The sequence below is a fragment of the Dreissena polymorpha genome, chromosome 8, assembly GCF_020536995.1.
Source record: "Dreissena polymorpha isolate Duluth1 chromosome 8, UMN_Dpol_1.0, whole genome shotgun sequence".
NCBI lineage: Eukaryota > Metazoa > Mollusca > Bivalvia > Myida > Dreissenidae > Dreissena > Dreissena polymorpha.
Window position 1 is genome coordinate 105,692,833 of NC_068362.1, and position 19,818 is coordinate 105,712,650.

Consider the following 19,818-nt stretch of genomic DNA (forward strand, 5'->3'; position numbering starts at 1 on the left):
CATATTTTCAACCAAACATACCTTTAAAGAGGTAATTGTTGTCCCTAAGTAGCCTGTGTGGACTGCACAGGCTAATCTGGGACTACAATCTAAGCACATGCATCAAGCCCTATTATTTCACAGTGTTGCTCATTGATGTTTTTAGCCAGTTTTTTTCCTGCATAACAGCAAAAAAGAATGGACAATCATCTAGTTAAAAATAATAAATTGTTTATTGTACTCATAATCATTATCGGTTAACTTTTACAATTGTTTAACAGAGGTTTTACTGTTAATACAAGTTTCAACAAGCAAATTCGTCCAATTGATATCCCGGCGAATATGCTTCTGGACACAAAAGTGTCATATTTATCACTCAAAAAAGCATTGTTTCAAAATACAAAGGGCCATAACTCTGTTATTTACATATGGTGTACAATGCCGTTTGGCGTGCATCATTCTCTTATCAATATATATACTCATACCAAGTTTCAATGCAATCCGCTAAAGCACTTCCAAGATATGGCTCCGAACAAATGGACGGACGGAAAGACAGACGGACAGACAACGCCAAAACAATATCTATCCACCTATGGCGGGGGATAATAATAAATGGGAGGCAACAACTTCATATTAATGTATTCCCAAAGTTACAAAAACACACACACCATTTTTACCATGCCTTTACAGGTCTTTGGTGTTAAACTCTGTTTAAATTCACACTAGACAACAATTCCAAAGTAAGCCATCATGTCATAAAAGTTGTAAGAAATATTACAAATTAATAAAATATGAAACAATTTAATGGCAACAACTCACTGCTGGTACATATTGACAGTTCTCTCCCTTGTTAGTGTAAGCTAAATTAATTAAAGGCCACAATATACTAAATGATTTCCCTATATAATTCAATGTAAAAGCGACAAATTAAAGAGAAAATAAATGCAACATTTAGAACATAGAGACCACCATAACCATACTTTTTCTGAAAGTTCATTCTAAGCTGAATCAATTTAAGCAATAAAAAAGATATGTCATGTTAAAACCAAACATTAACTTTACTCAAATCAAACTCTACTTCTTTTGCACCTTAAATTTTCCGGTCATTTTCTAGTGCAATGTAACTGTTTTCAGGTCAAACTTGTACTTAAGTCTCTAACTTTATCATATGTCAGGGATTAAGCAGTGAGCACCTTTTCTTTCCCTTCCAATATATCCAAGAGATAAAGACAGAACACCAGTCTAAAGTGTAAAACATGGCTTCGAGTAAAATATGATTTTTTTTAGAGAGTACAGCCCTACATGAAACTATTATTTAGTATAATGTAACCTATAAGACAACCTGAACTGTTTAAAACGCAAAAAATATGCACTTCCTTATCATTTTTCATCTATCCTCAATGTGTATGCCAAACTTCAGATTGATCTTTTACGTAGAAATGTTTGAACAATGAAAATTTTTATAATAATGCCTGATAAGACATATGGCTTCCATTGTCGGTGCTTAGATTTATAAAGGGCTCTCAAGAGCAAATAATATTAACTTATATAACAGAATACAGTAAATATACTGTAAACATCTTATATGCTATATCGTAGAAGAAATATAATATTATTTAAACGTGTTTAAGCTTCTTTCAGTGCGAATTTGTGAGTTTAGAGTTGCTCAATACGAGATTCTGTACTTTTTATTATCCCTGCCATAGGCGGAGGGATACTGTTTTGTGTCTTTTCGTCCGTCCGCCCGTCTGTCCGGAGCCATATCTTGTAAGTGCTTTAGCGGATTTCATTGAAACTTGGTATGAGTATGCATATGGATAAGAGGATGATCCACGCCAAATGGCATTGTACACCATCAGTTAATAATAGAGTTATGGCCCTTTGTATCTTGAAAATGCTTTTTGTGTGTACGGAGCCATATTTTTGAAGTGCTTTGGCAGATTTTATTGAAACATGAATATATATGGATAAGAGGATGATGCACGCCAAATGGCAGTGTACACCATCTGTTAATAATGGAGTTTTGGCCCTTTGTATCTTGAAACATTGTTTTGAGAGTCAAATATAATACTTTTGTGTCCAGAAGCATATTGGCGTGTGCTATCAATTCAACGGATTTGCTTGTTTTAATTATTTTCCCATACAAATTTTCCAATTTAATTATTTTTCTTTACACTTTTCAATACTCGTTAACTCCATGAAGCAAAACGCATTTATTCCATGAAACTAACAAGAACGCATAATATCCCGTGAAAAAATGGTGGTTTTATGTAAATCATGCTCCTTTGTGATGGGGCCTGTTATGACTAAAAAAACAACACTGTATACACAATGAAAACTTAACACCTCCTCGCAAACAGACTCTATACGGCATTAGATGGAATAGATTCCAATCAAATAAGTTTAATTAAATATCTCACAGCTTTACAAAAACTCAAGGCCTGCATGGGGATGACAGAAATTATTGCGGTGTTGTGTTTCTGAGGTGTCTGTATCGGTAAGTTGGAAAGCATAGAGCTGGAGAAGGGTTTGAGTTATTGATCATCAAGTAAAATAAGTTGTACTGAAAACACGATATACACAAGAATAGACGCCATTTTACCTTCTGTGAAATCATATCATATCATTCTCGTCCACTTCACTTATTTATACACTGCAAAAACACTATTATTCGCGGGACATTATTTTTTATTGATTTTAAGGGTTGAACGATCCACAAATTAAATACAAACACACTGGAAAATAACTTACACAAATTCCATATTTATTGTTTTCAAACTGAGAAAGTCATGCATTAACTACCACGTCCATGAAAGTCTTTTTTTAACCACGAAATAACATGCGGACGAATATATATGATTTTACAATAAACAAACAATTTAAAAGGATATTTTAACTTTTGTTAATTCATACCATTCTTTTCCACCTCATCTTAATAAACAGGAAATACACAAGCAGGGCTTTTCCTTGAGTATTTATGGGTCTGTTAAACGGACCCATACCCAAAGCGTGTTATATGCTGTTCCTTATGAAAATCTTATCTCAATTATGTTTCAATTAGATCTAACAAAGTTTATAACTATTATAATAGGATTTTATTCCTATAATTTGAAGTATTATAAATACTTATATTAAATGTGTTTTCCCAAATCAATGGACTTTTAGCACGAAACAAATAAAAAATCCCAAAATTGCATTTTTTCCCAAAGTGACCAAGAAAAGGCCTGACAAAGCGTCTCTTTTACCTTCTGCGTCATGCTTGTCCCCCACATCCTCAGCATCGTTGTCGCGACTCAGCAGCAACTGGAGCAGCAGAATAGCTTGATTTATTTCTTGTATGTATATTTAGGACTCACACACATTTATGTAAATGTAATAAAAATCAATAAGACATGTTCAACATCATAAAATATGGCAAATTAATAAATCTCACATCAAGTGTTACCTTTCTGTAAACATTGCGTAAAATATCAATATATACTCCTCCAAAGATTACTTAAACAATTTCATATTTTATTTAAAAAATATTCATCCATATACATTTCTTACATGGCATGTTTTATAGAAATGAAAGTCTAAAAATAGCCTCAGTTGCTATGTACATGTGCATCTTTGTACAAATATTAAATTTTCAGTTGAAATGCTTTGTTTTTTTCATGCGAAGTTTACAAGAATTAAATTTTAGGACCATAATTACACAAATGTTATGACAACAATTTACATAATATGCATTAAATCTAATGTTCCAACAAAAACTCTCACATTGTATAATCAGATAACAATATGTGCACATAAATTATTTGTATCTTTAACTACACAAACAATGTTGTATTGTAACATCACACACTACTATGTTCGTATGCTAAACAACACATTGTAATTAAAATACTAATCACTAATTTCAACAACTAATACATACATGTACACACTATTCCACTCTGAACACCAGGATGTTGTCGTCCCACTTCTGTCCCACAATGATGGAGGATGTTGTGCTGCTGTAGCAGACTGACCATGGGTACCTCACTCCATCCTCCTGTGTAGCCAGCGTAGCCAGCTTTCTCTGCCCCTCCCAGCCCACCTGTAGTACAGTGTCGGACAGGTATCCACAGACCAGAACCTGGCCTGCAGGGGTCACCTGTAGACCATATGGGCCATGTAGTGCTGGGTCTGAGTATTTAGCCAGGAGTGTGCCATCCCTGGCCAGGGTGAGAAGCTTGTTCGACCAGTAGCTGCTGATGTACAGCCTGTCTCCTGTGGGACTCACAGCACACTTGTCTACTGCAAAACAGAGTAACATCAAGATATTGAATTACTGTAAATGTTAAATAATCTTATTAAACATACTGCAGTGATATTGTATTACGCATATGTTGCTATAAAGAGGCCTTTACACATCTAAAATATATGCATACATTTCAATGATTCAATAGTAAAACATGACAATAAACTTCAGTAGCAGAGCTATTTAGTTAACGTTTGACATGTTGAAATGCGACTGTTGAGTAAGATATGAATTGAAGTAAAACAATTACACAGATGAAAACAATTACACATATTGAAACAATTGCACAGTTCAATCAACAGGTAAACATAGTGTTCATGTACAATCATTAAACAACCACAAAATTGAGACAAGGTCAGAAAGTGTCTCTTTCCCAGTGACACAGTTTCTATTTATAGACATGCCATGTAGTGACAGTCAAAATACTTCATTACTCATGTTTATAAATCAATAATTCTGAAAACATGTATTATTTTGTCTACTGTAGCAATAAAATGGCACATATACATTATTGAACAATTACTTTATATTATATCAGGGGGTTTTTGCTATGTAAAAATTGCCCTAAAAGGTACCCGATTCCAAACCAATATTGAACAAAAAAAAATCCCAATTTCCATTGATGTCTTTTTTTTTTTAAAGAAAGAAGTGTCTTATGCTTATTATATATGAATTGTATTTTATAATAACCTTACAAAGTATATAACTATACATTATATGATTTTTTTCCAAACTGGCAAGTTAAAGGCCTGATGTGGGACAATTTGGCATATATGGCAAGCATGTAACGCTGCACAAAATGCCTAGAAATCATGCCACGAAAACCGCATGGTTTAGAGCTATAAGCAGGCAAGATGCGACGCCAAACGGGTAGGTATCATTAGTGTATTGATATCTTATTTGGTAATGTACATAAATATCGTATTTGTAGGAGTATTACACCATGTAGATGGCAAGCATTATTATTATTAACATTTTATTTAGTATTAATCGGTAAAAAAACAATAATTTAATATGGCCTAATGTGTTGACATTTTACACCATGCTTTGCTAATCTCAAACTTGAATGATTAATTTGAGCAGACTGTCATTGCATATTTATGTTACCAGAACAGACCAATGTAAATACCAACAATCATTTCTTCTATTCCATGAATGCCCAAAATTGTATTATAATAAAATTAAATGCCATTTATGATGAAAAACGTGTTCTTATTAATACAACATTGAACTATTTTTTCAATCTATATTGCTTGGTTTACTTACAGTAGATACAACACCAACACCCTGCCCCACTGTAACATATTAAATTTGTGGCCATGTTACACACAAACTAGCATTTTTCATTTATCGCTATGGCAAATTTAAGGTGTGCTGGCTGTTAATAAATTTTATTTAATTTTTTCAGTATTTATTTAAACCCTTTTACATATATTGATGTTGCAGATACACCAGGGTATGCTCTAATCATTGGTGGATAGAAATGGTCCAAACGCTATGAACAGGAACAAGGTACCAACAAAATACCACGGGCAAAAGATCATTTCAATCTAGAAAGTAGACATGTAAATCTCTAATAAAGGTGATGAATTGCCGTTTTAGCCTTTCAACCCGTTTTAAATTATTTATGCATCTCATGTTTTTCACAGTATGTGAATATAATATAAACAAGGGCTGTTTAGAAAAAAATGCATGCGCCCCATATGGGCTGTCATTTGTAGTGGCAGCCATTGTGTGAATACGTTTTTTGTCACTGTGACCTTGACCTTTGACCTAGTGACCTGAAAATTAATAGGGGTCATCTGCCAGTCATGATCAATATACCTATGAAGTTTCATGATCCTAGGTTAATTATTCTTGAGTTATCATCAGGAAACCATTTTACTGAGTCACTGTGACCTTGACCTTTGACCTAGTGACCTGAAAATTAATAGGGGTCATCTGCAAGTCATTATCAATGTACCTATGAAGTGTAATGATCCTAGGCGTAAGTGTTCTTGAGTTATCGTCCGGAAACCATTTTACTATTTCAAGTCACTGTGACCTTGACCTTTGACCTAGTGAGCTGAAAATCAATAGATATTATCTGCCAGTCATTATCACTGTACCTGTGAAGTTTCATGATCCTAGGCATAAGCATTCTTGAGTTATCATCCTTACTATTTTATTGTTTCGAGTCACTGTGACCATGAACTTTGACCTAGTGACCTGAAAATCAAAAGGGGTCATCTGCCAGTCAAGATCAATGTTTCCATGAAGTTTCATGATCCTAGGCCTAAGCATTCTTGAGTTATCATCCGGAAACCATTTTACTATTTCAAGTCACTGTGACCTTGACCTTTGACCTAGTGACATGAAAATCAATAGGGGTCATCTGCCAGTCATGATCAATGTACCTATAAAGTTTCATGATCCTAGGCCTAAGCGTTCTTGAGTTATCATCCAGAAACCATCTGACGGACAGACCGACCAACATGTGCAAAACAATATACCCCCCTCTTCTTCAAAGGGGGGCATAATAATATATGCAAACAAAATTAATTAATTATAGACCACGTATTTTTACTAAAACTTTTCATTACAAAATAGTGCAAAAAACAACAACAGTTAAAAAATGAATGTTATATGACACTCAAATCATGCATATTCATACAAATATGTAGCACTATTATTCAATAACATTTCAAAACATCAAACCTATTTCTAGTTTATCACTTAGGCACTTGGTTATTTGAATTTGAGTATGAAGTACCTCCTTTGAATATAAATTGTATTGTTATTTGCATTTAATCAGTATATTTGTTTGTTGTTGTATTTATATAAAAGAAACATGCATTCATATCTTGCTATTACTTTTTTTATAGGTGTTTGAAAGTGCTTATCAGTCATAATGACTCTTCAAGTCCAACGAGTTAGAGTAATTCCAGGGATCAGATTGAATGATTTCATGGGTAATAATATCAATATATATCGTCTCCAAAAATGGCTATTTATTCTTTATAAGGTTTGGCATTAATGTATTTACATGTATTTATGTAGATATAATTTTAACTCAACAGTAACATGCCTCTAGTACAAAGATTCTTAAGATTAACAAACACTTTTTTAATATGGACATGAATGGTTTTTGTGAGAACAAAACATAACATACTTTATGTGGTAGGACTAGGAAATTAATATTAACTTTATTGAAAACCATTCAAATAAACATTAAGATTAATGTATGTATAATAATAAACTTATTTATTTTAGCTAGACTGCATCCAAAGCCTTAGGCTTATTAAGATACTCTCAAGTCTGTTTCCTGGGAAAAACCAGTGCATAGTGTTTTTGTAAATATCATGAGAACCCTCCCCACGAAGAGATCAAACCTGTGGCCTCCCAATGGCTAGGCAGGCACCATATCTACAATGCCACAACAAGATTATTAAACAATACAATATCAGGGATTTCAATAGATTTTAAAAACCAGGAGTCAATGACCCCTGGACTGAAATTTTGAAGAGTCAAATTGAAAAATATTGGGGTCAATTTTGAAGCGCGTTTATTGTGTTTTTGTCTGTATTATTCAATTGTTTAGATAAAATATGCTCTATGAGTAACACAATATCTTAAAAAGTTTTACTGCTTTATTAAATAACAATACCATGCCATGATACATAACACAAAATATTTTAATGAATTGGCACATTAAAATATACTTCCTTATTAATATTATAACACATTTAAGACTTTATACACATTTAAGTAACTTAAATATATGTACCCATAGCACGTTTTCATCACATATTTATCGTCATTATATTATCATCATCATCCCTATGGTAGCTTTTCAAACAAAACACAATTTAAAATTTTAAATGCATGGAACATCTAGTATATCTATTACTGTTTATCCGAATACTATACATGTCCGAAATATGTACACTTAAGAATTTCTTACTCGTAGTAATTATTCTTTAATAATCCAAATTTTTCTTGTTGTTATCTGGTTTAACAAACCTTATCAAATGTTTGTTAAATCCATTTAATGCTTTCTCCATTATTGAATCACAATAACTTGCAATTTGAATCGCCAGCTTTGAATTGAACGCGGGTTAAATGTTTCGTCGGCCATTTACAATGTCGAAGGTCATGACGTAGCAATTTAATTCTACTCGGATAATTTACATCTAATCGAGGAAATGTGTTTTCTCAATTTTTATGTGTAGCATTATGACTTGTTAGTATAAAAAATTAACTGAGATTCCAGTTTATATAAGACGGGTGTTACTCGTGATTATCGGTGGAATAACAAATGACAAAACTCGCTGGACTATTGGATCTACGTAATTATTAGACCTTAGATCAATTTTGTTTTTTCTTTAATTACTTTTGCCGACTTTGCGAAAACTCGCTATCTGATTGGCTGATCGACAAAATGTGGGCGGAGTTGGCGACTGGTCAATTACCCAGTTAGTGCGCACGCACTATTTAGACGGTGACACGTGTATTGGAAGAGATGAGATAAGATAAACAACACCCGGGGTATTCCCTCTATTATAGACAGAGTTTCGAATACTGAAACATTACTTTCAATACGGAGCACAGCGGGATTTATTACCATGGAACTTGAGATGTTAACTGACTGACGCACGGGTCAAATTTTCGATGCGTCAAAATGACGCACGGCAGAAAAAAGTGTTGCGTCAAAAACGAGTCATTTTTAATTTGCTCGCGTCAAAACGCAGGATTCTGCGTCTATTGAAATCCCTGCAATATATAAATAAATAAATAAATATACACTACAGATCCATTATATCGCGATTGACGGGGTCCAAAGATCGCGATCGCGATATATCCGGAGCGCGATATAAATCAAGACATGTCTGACTTAGTTTTTAAGCAGTTGATGTGCAGTTAATGTGTCAAATTTCATCAGTGTTTTCATTTTATGAACGGCGCTGCTTTATCTTTGTATCGTAATCATTGCAAACCAATTTTACATGTACTTTTGTAAAACAACAACAAAAAATTTATTTGTATAAAATAATATCGTAATTAAAGTTTTGATTACCATGGAAATTGTAATGCCATTATTAATTTTTATTTTCAGGTACGCTCAGCGTAATATACACCTACATTTGTGTAGTGTATTAAAGATATACACCTACATTTGTGTAGTGTAGAAACCTAGATTTACGCTACTTTCCTAGTTATAATTTTCACGTTTTAATTAGCGATATGGCACGTAATGCGCTTAAACAAATTATCGTTGCATTAATTACGCACAATGTTAATGTTTCGTTTGATTCTCAAATGAGCTTACCTAAATTTGTAATCCGAAACACGTTTCCGAATTTAAATGCTAATGCGACATTAACAAATTCTAGCGTCAAATAAACAGTGCTAAAATATCCTTTGTCTCCATAAAAAGCGCGCGAAAATTATGCAGACATGTAGAACGTCGCATGGAAAGTGAGAATGTATTTTGTGTTGTATAAAAAAATGAACATCACGTCAGGCGATTTACGCGTGTTCAGTGGGAAAAAAACGCCCCGATTGGACGTTATTTCATCACATCTTTAAATAGTAACAAATGCCAAAATGTATTTGATATTAAGAATAATTGCAAATGTGTGTGTGTACTGAGCACTTTTATCGTAAATATTTACCGGAGTTTGCTTTAAAACTGAAATATACGGGATTATCGGGTAATGATGAGCGATATCAACTGTATAATATAAACAAAATGAAACGACTGTAGATACGCATAGTCAAACAATAGTTATAATAAGCTGATAATTAACACAACGACAATTTAGTGTTTATTATTGATGTGGCTTCAAACTGCTAAATGTCTCAGCTAAAATATAATAGCAAAAACAACAAACTGACATTATTATCGAGAATGAGACACTAATAACTCAAGTGCTGCAAACAACTCAATCCGTGTTAAAGCAACACTGTCACTTAAGGTCTGTTTTCACGCTTCACTGCGTGTCAAGTATAAGCCGCGTAAAACGGGTGATCAATTACTAGCCAGAACCGGTTGTTATCGCAGTTTGCATATTGTCAGATTATAGCTTGTCAACGAATTTTAAAAAAAATGTGTTTTTGTGATCATTCTTGTCGGATTTTTGGGAGCCATAGCCGACTCGCGATATAATGGACAGCGCGATATAACGGATCGCGATGTAACGGAGTTGCAGTGTATACATATAAGAGTTATGTATTCCATTTATGCCAGGTCACATGCTGATGACACCAGTGTCGGTGATGGCAGCTCTGAAAGTGTCGGTGGGCAGGCTTCTCCTGACGAGCATGAAATCTCCACAAATAACAAACAAGAGGGCCATGATAGCCCTGTATCACTCCACTGCTGAAGAAAAGCCTGAAACAAATATTCTTGGCATGTGCAAATACTTAAATATAGGCCCTAGTTAAGCACATGTACACTTTTGTGACACCCTGGTCTGGGTCAAATTTAACCTCAGGGGCATAATTTGAGCAAACGTTGTAGAGGACTACTATATCTCTCTACATGCAAAATGTGGTAGCCCTAGGTCCTATAGTTTAGGACAAGAATATTTTAAAACTTTTCACAAAATAAGCAAGATATGAGCGTATATAATGTTCAATTTTGTGACCCGCAGGTCAAATTTGACCCAAAGGGCATAATTTGAACAAACTTGGTATAAGAGGACTATAAGAATGATGTAACTGCATACCAAATTTGGTAGCAATAGTCCAAATGGTTTTTGACAAGAAGATTTTTTTTAAAGATTTTACAAAATAGGCGCTTTATACGCATTTATTCAATTTTGTGAATCCCCGGGGCAGGGTTAAAGTTGACCCAGAGGCATTATTTGAACAAATGTGGTAGAAGTTTATTAGATGTCTATTATATATGTAACATACCAAATTTGGTAGCCCTAGGCCCAATGGTTATGGACAAGAAGATTTTTTAAAGTTTTCGCAAAAAAGGCCCCATTAGTGTATGGTCAGTATTGTGACCCCCGGGCATGGTAAAAATTGACCCAAGGGGCATAATTTGAACAAACTTGGTAGAGAACTATTAGATGTCACTACATACCGAATTTGGTAGCCCTATCATGCCTTGTAACACTTTTGTCCTAGTAAGCTGACTGAACTCAATTCGAACTACCATACATGTAGGGATGCTCTTAAGCCTTGGTTATTTGGCAGTCAGACCGATGTTAAAACGGTCACGAACTGCTTGTTTACTGGAGTTAGAATAAAATACTCCAATTAGACAGGGTGATGGAAAGTTTTGTTTACTTGCTGAGATCACGTTTTCTGGAACATGACCGTTTGTATAAGCATTTACATAAGCATTAGTATAAAAGAGGGGTATTTTAAATCGAGCCATTATTGATAGCAACTCGCACAGTAAACATTATACTTTTACGGCTTTACGGTAAGTGCAGGAGAGAGGGACATTTACTTTCTTGACGGATTATATTTGTGTTTGAGTATCTTGTTTCTTTCTTGTTTTGATCTTGTTCAATTTCTTTATAAGAGTTACATACATTTACAATACAAATAAGAATAATATACATTTACAATACAACATATACAAACATTTTAAACAAGAATAAAAGACTATATATGCTATAAAAAGACTTGTTGCATTCTTTCGCAAACTGTTGAGTAGTTAAACGAACCTGGAACATTTTAGTAAAAACAAAAAATTACACAACGCGACTTAAACGAACCTTTGAACACTAATATATTCAAATAAGGGTAGAAGTGCCACAGCCTTATGGTTAAAGGACAGGAAGATTTTGTAAGTGTTCACAAAATAGGCACTATATAAGCATATAATCGATTTTGTGGCCCCAAGGGCAGGGTCAAATTTGACCCCTGGGGCATAATTTTAACAAACTAAATAAAGGATTATACAATGTCACTACATACCAAATTGTGTAGCCCTAGGCATAATTGTTATGGACAATATATTTTTTTTAGTTTTCACAAAATAGGCATTATATAAGCATATGTTCAATTTTGTGACCCCCGGGGCAGGATCAAATTTGACCCCATGGATAAAATTTGAACAGATTTGGAAGAGGACTATTAGATGTCACTACATATCAAATTTGACAGCCCTAGACCGGATGGTTATGGACAAGAAGATTTTTTAAGTTTTCACAAAATAGGCTCCATATAAGCGTATGTTCAATTTTGTGACCCCCACGGCAGGGTCAAATTTGACCCCAGGGGCAAAATATAAACACACTTAGTAGAGGACTATAAGATGTCACTACATACCAAATTTGGTAGCCCTAGGCCCAATGGTTATGGACAAGCCATTTATAAGCATATATTCAATTTTGTGACCCCCGGGCAGTTTTAAATTTGACCCAGGGGCATTTTGAACAAACTAAGAAGAGAACTATTAAATGTCACTACATGCCAAATTTGGTAGCCCTATGCCATACGGTTATGGACAAGAAGATTTAAAAAAAAATCCCACAATAGGCCTTATATAAGCATATGTTCAATTTTTTGACCCTCGGAGCAGGGTCAAACTTGAACCCAGGGGCATAATTTGAACAAACTTGGTAGAGTACTTTAAGATGCTACTACATACCGAATTTGGTAGCCCTATAGGCCCAATGGTTATGGACGAGAAGATTTGTAAAGTTTTCACAAAATAGACCCTATATAAGCAAATGTTCAATGTCGTGACCCCTGGGGAAGGGTCAAATTTGTCCCCAGGGGCATAATTTGAACAAATTTGGTAGAGGACTATTAGATGTCTTTACATACTTAATTTGATAGCCCTATGCCCAATAGTTATGGACGAGAAGATTTTGAAAGTTTTTACAAAATAGGCCTTATATAAGATTTTTTTTTTATTTTGTGACCCCCGGGGCAGGGTCAAATTTAACCCCAGGGGCATAATTTGAACAAATTTGAAAAAAGTTTACCTCAGGAACATTCCTGAGAAATTTCATCAGAATTGGACCAGTTGTTTAGGAGAATAAGATGCTTAAAGGAAAAGTTAGCGCACGGATGGACGCACGACGGACACAGGACCATGATATAAGCCCCGCTAGCCTTTGACCAATGGAGGCAAAAATCAGAAATAACCATCAAATATGTTAATGCCTCAGACGATAAAATCATGTTTTATACTGGCTTGCCAACTTTCGGTTTTTTTAAATTCTTTGTTTTTGACATCGATTGAATTTGGTGCCTACGAGTTATGTTCTGAAAAACTGAAAACTGTTAAGATTGAGAAGGGCGTAAAAAAAAGTTGACCTGTTGATGAGTTAAAATGACATAAAATAAATAAACAAATTATTTGAATTGTGATTCAACAAAATGAAAAAAAAAACCTCTTCATTGCAAGTACTGTATTGATTAATAAAACATTTGTTAATTTTTAATGAGTTGTATCTTTTCATTGTATTGTTGTTCTTTGAGTGCTATGTACCGTCACATGTGACAGTAACATATACTTTTAAATCACATATATCACAGGCCATATAAGTATAGATTGATATATTTATCACAACAGTCCATATTTATTTCCCAATTGATTAAAACTATAAACAATTGGCCATGTGTTTATATAATGAACCAACAAAGACTTGAAGAATAATATGAAAATAGTTTTTATTGTTACTGTGCCCATATGAATTTATAAATGTATTTCTTTGATGTCAAAATGAAACACTTCAGGTATCTGTAAAAAAAACTGTTGGAAACTTTCTTGGTTTATTATAAATGAGCATATATCTAATTACATAATTTTGCAGACATTTCTAAAAATTATGGGATACAGAGATATTGCTCATTTTTAGAATTTTCCACTTTACCACAATTATTCCTAATTTTAATTGTATCTCTATTGATGGTTTTACTATATATATGAAGAACAAAAATTAAGGAGACACTCATCAAAAATATTCATAATCCAAGCAATTTAATTTCACGTGATTAAATCATTATCAGTAAAAAGCATTAATATTAACCGACTGGAAATTAAATCAGAATCTTAAAGCAAGCAGACGAATAAGGCACTTACTTAATAAATTAACTCTTTTTGGGAGGCACAAAACATTTGATCTAGAAAGACATTCTCCTAGCAGAGTTGTTGTTTGTGCCTCAACATACAACATCTCTATAGCGGGCTCAATTCCAGAAATCTTGGCGAAACACATCAATGTAATTTTACGCTCTTTCATGGAAATATCTAGGACACCAAGCATAATATTTTAAGTAATTACCTTTAAAAACTGCATATATTGTTAATTTATTGAGATATTTAATAACAATTATGAGAACAACTTTCATGCCCATTTACGCAGATGACATCACTCCGCTAAAATGTAAACAAAGGCCAAAATGGTGATGAAAAGCAAGTGTTAATCTACAAACACATTGAAAGTTTTGTGTATGTTTATGTTAAATGTGTAATCAAATGAAATAGCTAGTTATGGGAACATATCGTAAGTTTGCAATTTGGATAGATAGATAATATTTATTTTTGATAATTAATAGTGTATCATTGTATGAAGATAATGATCAATGTTTTTGTTTTGTTTTGTTCTGCTTATTTGGCTAGGCTGGTCTTGGTTATTGCTCTGTCATATATTTGTATACTACCATGTGCTTAATAACCACTTTGCCATGCTTATTTTATGTCTTTAATTGTCTTCATTAATTTGTAAGCTTACGGTTTAGATTAGCGCAAATGTCTCAGTTATTATTTATAACTATTAGGTGCTTATCATTTTGCTTTATCTTTTGCTTTGTGTTGCCTATTTGGCTAGGCTGGTCTTGGTTATTGCTCTACCTCATATATATATATATATATATATATATATATATATACTACTATGTGCTTCTAGCATTTTTTTTTATTATTTGTTTTACGGGAGCGCCCGACCCTATTTTTCGACAAATAGAAATAAAAATAAAAGTCACTTTCGTTTTTTTTAATTTATATTTCACCCGCCGACCTGGTATTTTATCCAAAACTAGAATTTGCGGAGATTGCCGAAAGTGTTGTTCAAAATGTGTTTATAATACGGGTTGTTTCGTTGTGCCAAGTCGACTTGTAAAGCGTCAGCGATTTTCATTGGCTATTGCAGCCAATACCACACGCTATTAGCCAATAGGTGAGTATTTAACAAATGATTTTCATATTGCATTTCCAAAATGACGGACATTAACAACAACGAGACGAATGTAGCATATTGTAAAATTACATGAATTAAAAACGGAGCAGAAACAATTTCAATTAGAAAAGTTAATCTTCAGAACACCATAATTGATATCATGCCCATATTATGTGATATGAAATTGAAAATAATTAGAGTTTTTGCAGAGGTGTCACCATCGATTATTTTCGGTGTGTTTAAATGATTTGGGAAGGTTTAATAAATGTTCGTATTTATTAAAATGTAGATCCTGTAATGTTTTTATAAAACATTTCTTTTTAGATAAAAATCAACATCCCGAAAATGTCCAAGAAGTACTACTTCATGTTTCTTTATAATGAACACGAGGACTGAACCGCAGGTACTTGCATCAATAATCCCATTCTCCACCCACCTATATATATTGTTTATTTAGAAAAAAAGTATTCAACACAGCTTCTGAAGAAAATTAGATTGGGTCCAGATGTCCGTATGTCCGTCAAAGTCACAAGAAAGTTTTAATTATTTTTACTAAGCAAATAAACATGCTTATTATTCTTCATTAACTTAAAACAAAACATTTTTTCCATATATTAAACTGTATAACTATTTTTATATCAACATTTTAACCATTTTTCCGGTACCTTTACCAAGTTAGGTCAGTTTAAATCAGTTCATTTAATTGAATTTCTACAGACGAAACCAAAGTTTTGACTTTCAAAATGTCATGAAAAAGCAAATGGAATTTATTTTTTAAATATTTGATCAGTTTTGTAAATCAGAAATACATCTTTAATGTATTTTTCAAAAATGAGTTATTATTTAGCCGAAATATGATGTTCTATCAACTGTACATAATGTTTTCATACTGCAGGATTTGTTCTGCAAGGAATACAAGTAAATTTATCACACCTCAGGCTCTGTTGATAAAATGTGCTCAATTGGTTCTATGTATTTGTTCCAAGGGTTATTATTATCTTCACTTTTATATAGCTCTCTCTGTTTATTATATATCCAAAACATGTTATTGCTGTTTCTCCTTAAAATAATACAGACAACACATTCCATAAAAATTTTCATTTGAACTTAAACTGTGAATAAGAGAGGAACAAAATAATATGTGCAAAAGTTTACACCATTTTATTTTTTACTCCAGGACTCCGGGGTCACTGGTTCGAGCCCTGCTGCGGGCTACCTTTTTTTCCCTTTTTATATTATTCTATATTTTTTACTGGAGCTTTTTAGATCCAATATGTTTACATTTATCAATATAAAGCTTTAATTGACAAACTTCAAAACATGCCAAAATCTGTGAAAAGGCCCCTTTAATACTTACCAAGCACTATTAATTACTTTAGAAATGTTACTTCTGTGCTTGTTCAATATTTTGCTTTTAATGCTTTTTCAGTAAAAATCACAGGAGTTTGAAATTCTATCCATGAAGCTAATAATCTAATGGCTAAATAATAAAAACTAGACCCCTATATACTAATTTAGTATATAGACTTACTATATAGGGGTCTATTTATATTATTTTGCCACAAGATTAGCTTCATGTATAGAATTTCAAACTCCTGTGGTAAAAATTATACACATAATTAATGCTCAAGCATAATACATACTGGGCATTGTAAATATACTATGGTATTTTATGTTTTGATGACACAGGATGAGAAAATTGTGCAGCCAGTCCGGGATTTTAACCAGGGACCCCTTGCTTTTCTGATTGAGCTAATGATATGCCAAAAAACATCTTCTGTTTAGTGACAATCACTAAGTTCGTGCACTAACATTTTCTTCTGCCAAGCTGGAATTTTTTCGAGAATTCGAGTCACGGGATCATTGTAAACTGGATCCATTCAAACCATGAACAGGTTTTGTTGAGAATAGATTGTGTCATGGTCCCACATTGGGCACCAAATGTTGCAGGATGGGACAACTGTACAGCCAATCCGGAACTTGAATCTTTTACCCCTGGCTATCATGGCCAGTGTCTAGGATTATGCTGTTTACATGTGTACAATTAATAAACATGTAGTTAATTTCTTGATCACTATTTATGGTTACCTGTAACCTGCTAATTTGGAACTGCCACCATTGTGCGATCATACTATTGGACCTTTATATCAAGTTATGAGTAAATTGACTACCGTAACCTACATGTACATGTAGAATAGTAGATGATTGTTTCTTTGTTATAATGCTTAAAACTATAAATGTATAAACTGCAGTTCTAGGTCTTTATTGCCACTTACAGATATAATAAATTATGGTAAATGAAATGCTTAACGTTGCTGAATTCGTAATTCCTGCCCTTGCTTTTCAAGAGAGAATACTTTCCAGTCAACCCATTTGAAAAGAGGTCAAATTTTCTTACACTTTCCTTTAAACAGGTTTACTAGGATATATGTGCTATCTTTAATTTTGATACATGACTAAGATTACATTTAGAACCATTCTTAATGTAATGTACATGTATCATGAAATTTGTTTAAAGTTTTATAATTCCAAGCATATTCTGAAACAGCTTGTGGTACAATAGGCCCCATTTACAAATTATTCACAATATAAATAATATATTTTTTAAACAAAAATACTATAAACATTTATTATCTTAATAAGTTAATTGTAAGTATTACAATATATTAGTGATTAGTAAATTATCACAGTTATTGTTTAATGAATAAACTTCACTCCAATCAATGTTTACATTTATCAGTGCAATATTATGTACCCATTCATAATAATAGAATTCATGATTATGAATAGCATTCATATAGATAAAATGGTTAGATCAAATTTTAATGCTAGAATATTTTTATCTTGAAGTGCTTGCATGTGCATGTATATTTATTGTTGTTTAGATTGAAAAGAGACTCAAAAATATGCTATTGGTATGGTACTGTATGTTGAAAAATAAATAAAGCTGAACATGAGGGATTAAACATTAAAAGTCAAGTTGTGTTTTCCTTTTTATTTTAATCATTTATGATTTATGAAAAAGTATGCAAGTGTATGAAAGAAACAAGAGATGTGTTCATCAGAAACACAATGCCCCGTAGTGCACCGCTTTGAATTAAAAAAAAAATAATTTTACCTTTGACCTTGAAGTATGACCTTGACCTTGAAACTTCCACCACTCAAAAAGTGCAGCTTCATGAGAACGCCGCTTTGAAATATATTTTTTTACCTTTGACCTCGAAGAATGACCTTGAAGGATGACCTTGACCTTGAACTTCAACCACTCAAAATGTGCAGCTTCATGATAACGCTGCTTTGAATAAAAAAAAATGACATTTGACCTTAGAGGATGACCTTGACCTTGAAGGATGACCTTGGCCTTGAACTTCCACCACTCAAAATGTGCAGCTTCATGATAACGCAGCTTTGAATTTTTGTTTGACCTTGAAGGATAACCTTGACCTTGAAGGATGACCTTGACCTTCAACTTCCATCACTCAAAATGTGCAGTTTCATGAGAATGCCCCTTTGATTTTTGTTTTGTTTTTTTTACCTTGAAGGATGACCTTGACCTTGAACTTCCACTACTCCAAATGTGCAGCTTCATGAGATACACATGCATGCAAAATATCAATGCTATCTTCAATATTAAAAAAAATATGACCGATGTTAAAGTTTTCGGACGGACAGACCCCAATATATTTGACATTTTACCTTAAAGGATGACCTTCACCTTCACCTTTCACCACTCAAAATGTTCAGCTCCATGAGATACACATGCATGCCAAATATCAAGTTGCTATCTTCAATATTGAAAAAGTTATGACCAATGGAAAAGTTTTCAGACGAACAGACGCCATAAATTTGACATTTGACCTTGAAGGATGACCTTGACCTTTCATCACTCAATGTGCAGCTCCATGAGATACACATGCATGCCATATATCAAGTTGCTATCTTCAATAGTGAAAAAGTTAATTTTTTACCTTTGACCTTGAAGGATGACCTTGACCTTTCATCACTCAAAATGTGCAACTCCATGAGATACACATGCATGCCAAATATGAAGTGGCTATGTTCAATATTTCAAAAGTTATTGCAAAACTTAACTATCTTAAAGTTTGAAATTTTTTACCTTTGACCTTAAAGGATGACCTTGACCTTTCACCACTCAAAATGTGCAGCTCCATGAGATACACATGCATGCCAAATATCAAGTTGCTTTGTTCAATATTTCAAAAGTTATTGCAAAACTTTACTATATTAAAGTTTTAAATTTTTGACCTTTGACCTTGAAGGATGACCTTGACCTTTCACCACTCAAAATGTGCAGCTCCATGAGATATACATGCATGCCAAATACCAAGTTGCTATGTTCAATATTTCAAAAGTTATTGCAAAACTTTACAATGTAAAGTTTTAAATTTTTGACCTTTG

The 19,818-nt window shown here is 33.3% G+C and overlaps 1 protein-coding gene across 1 annotated transcript in view; it reads right to left on the reverse strand.

The window, feature by feature from the left end:
- Positions 1–3,157: 3,157 nt before the first annotated feature.
- The window catches only part of LOC127843022 (uncharacterized), a 118,663-nt gene continuing 102,002 nt past the window's right edge, over positions 3,158–19,818 (reverse strand). The window contains exons 4-5 of the mRNA XM_052372848.1: positions 3,899–4,260; positions 3,158–3,282 (exon numbers count right to left, since the gene is read on the reverse strand). Of these exons, the coding sequence (XP_052228808.1) occupies positions 3,908–4,260 (353 nt within the window). The 3' untranslated portion in view covers positions 3,158–3,282; positions 3,899–3,907. The remainder of the gene's footprint in view (positions 3,283–3,898; positions 4,261–19,818) is intronic.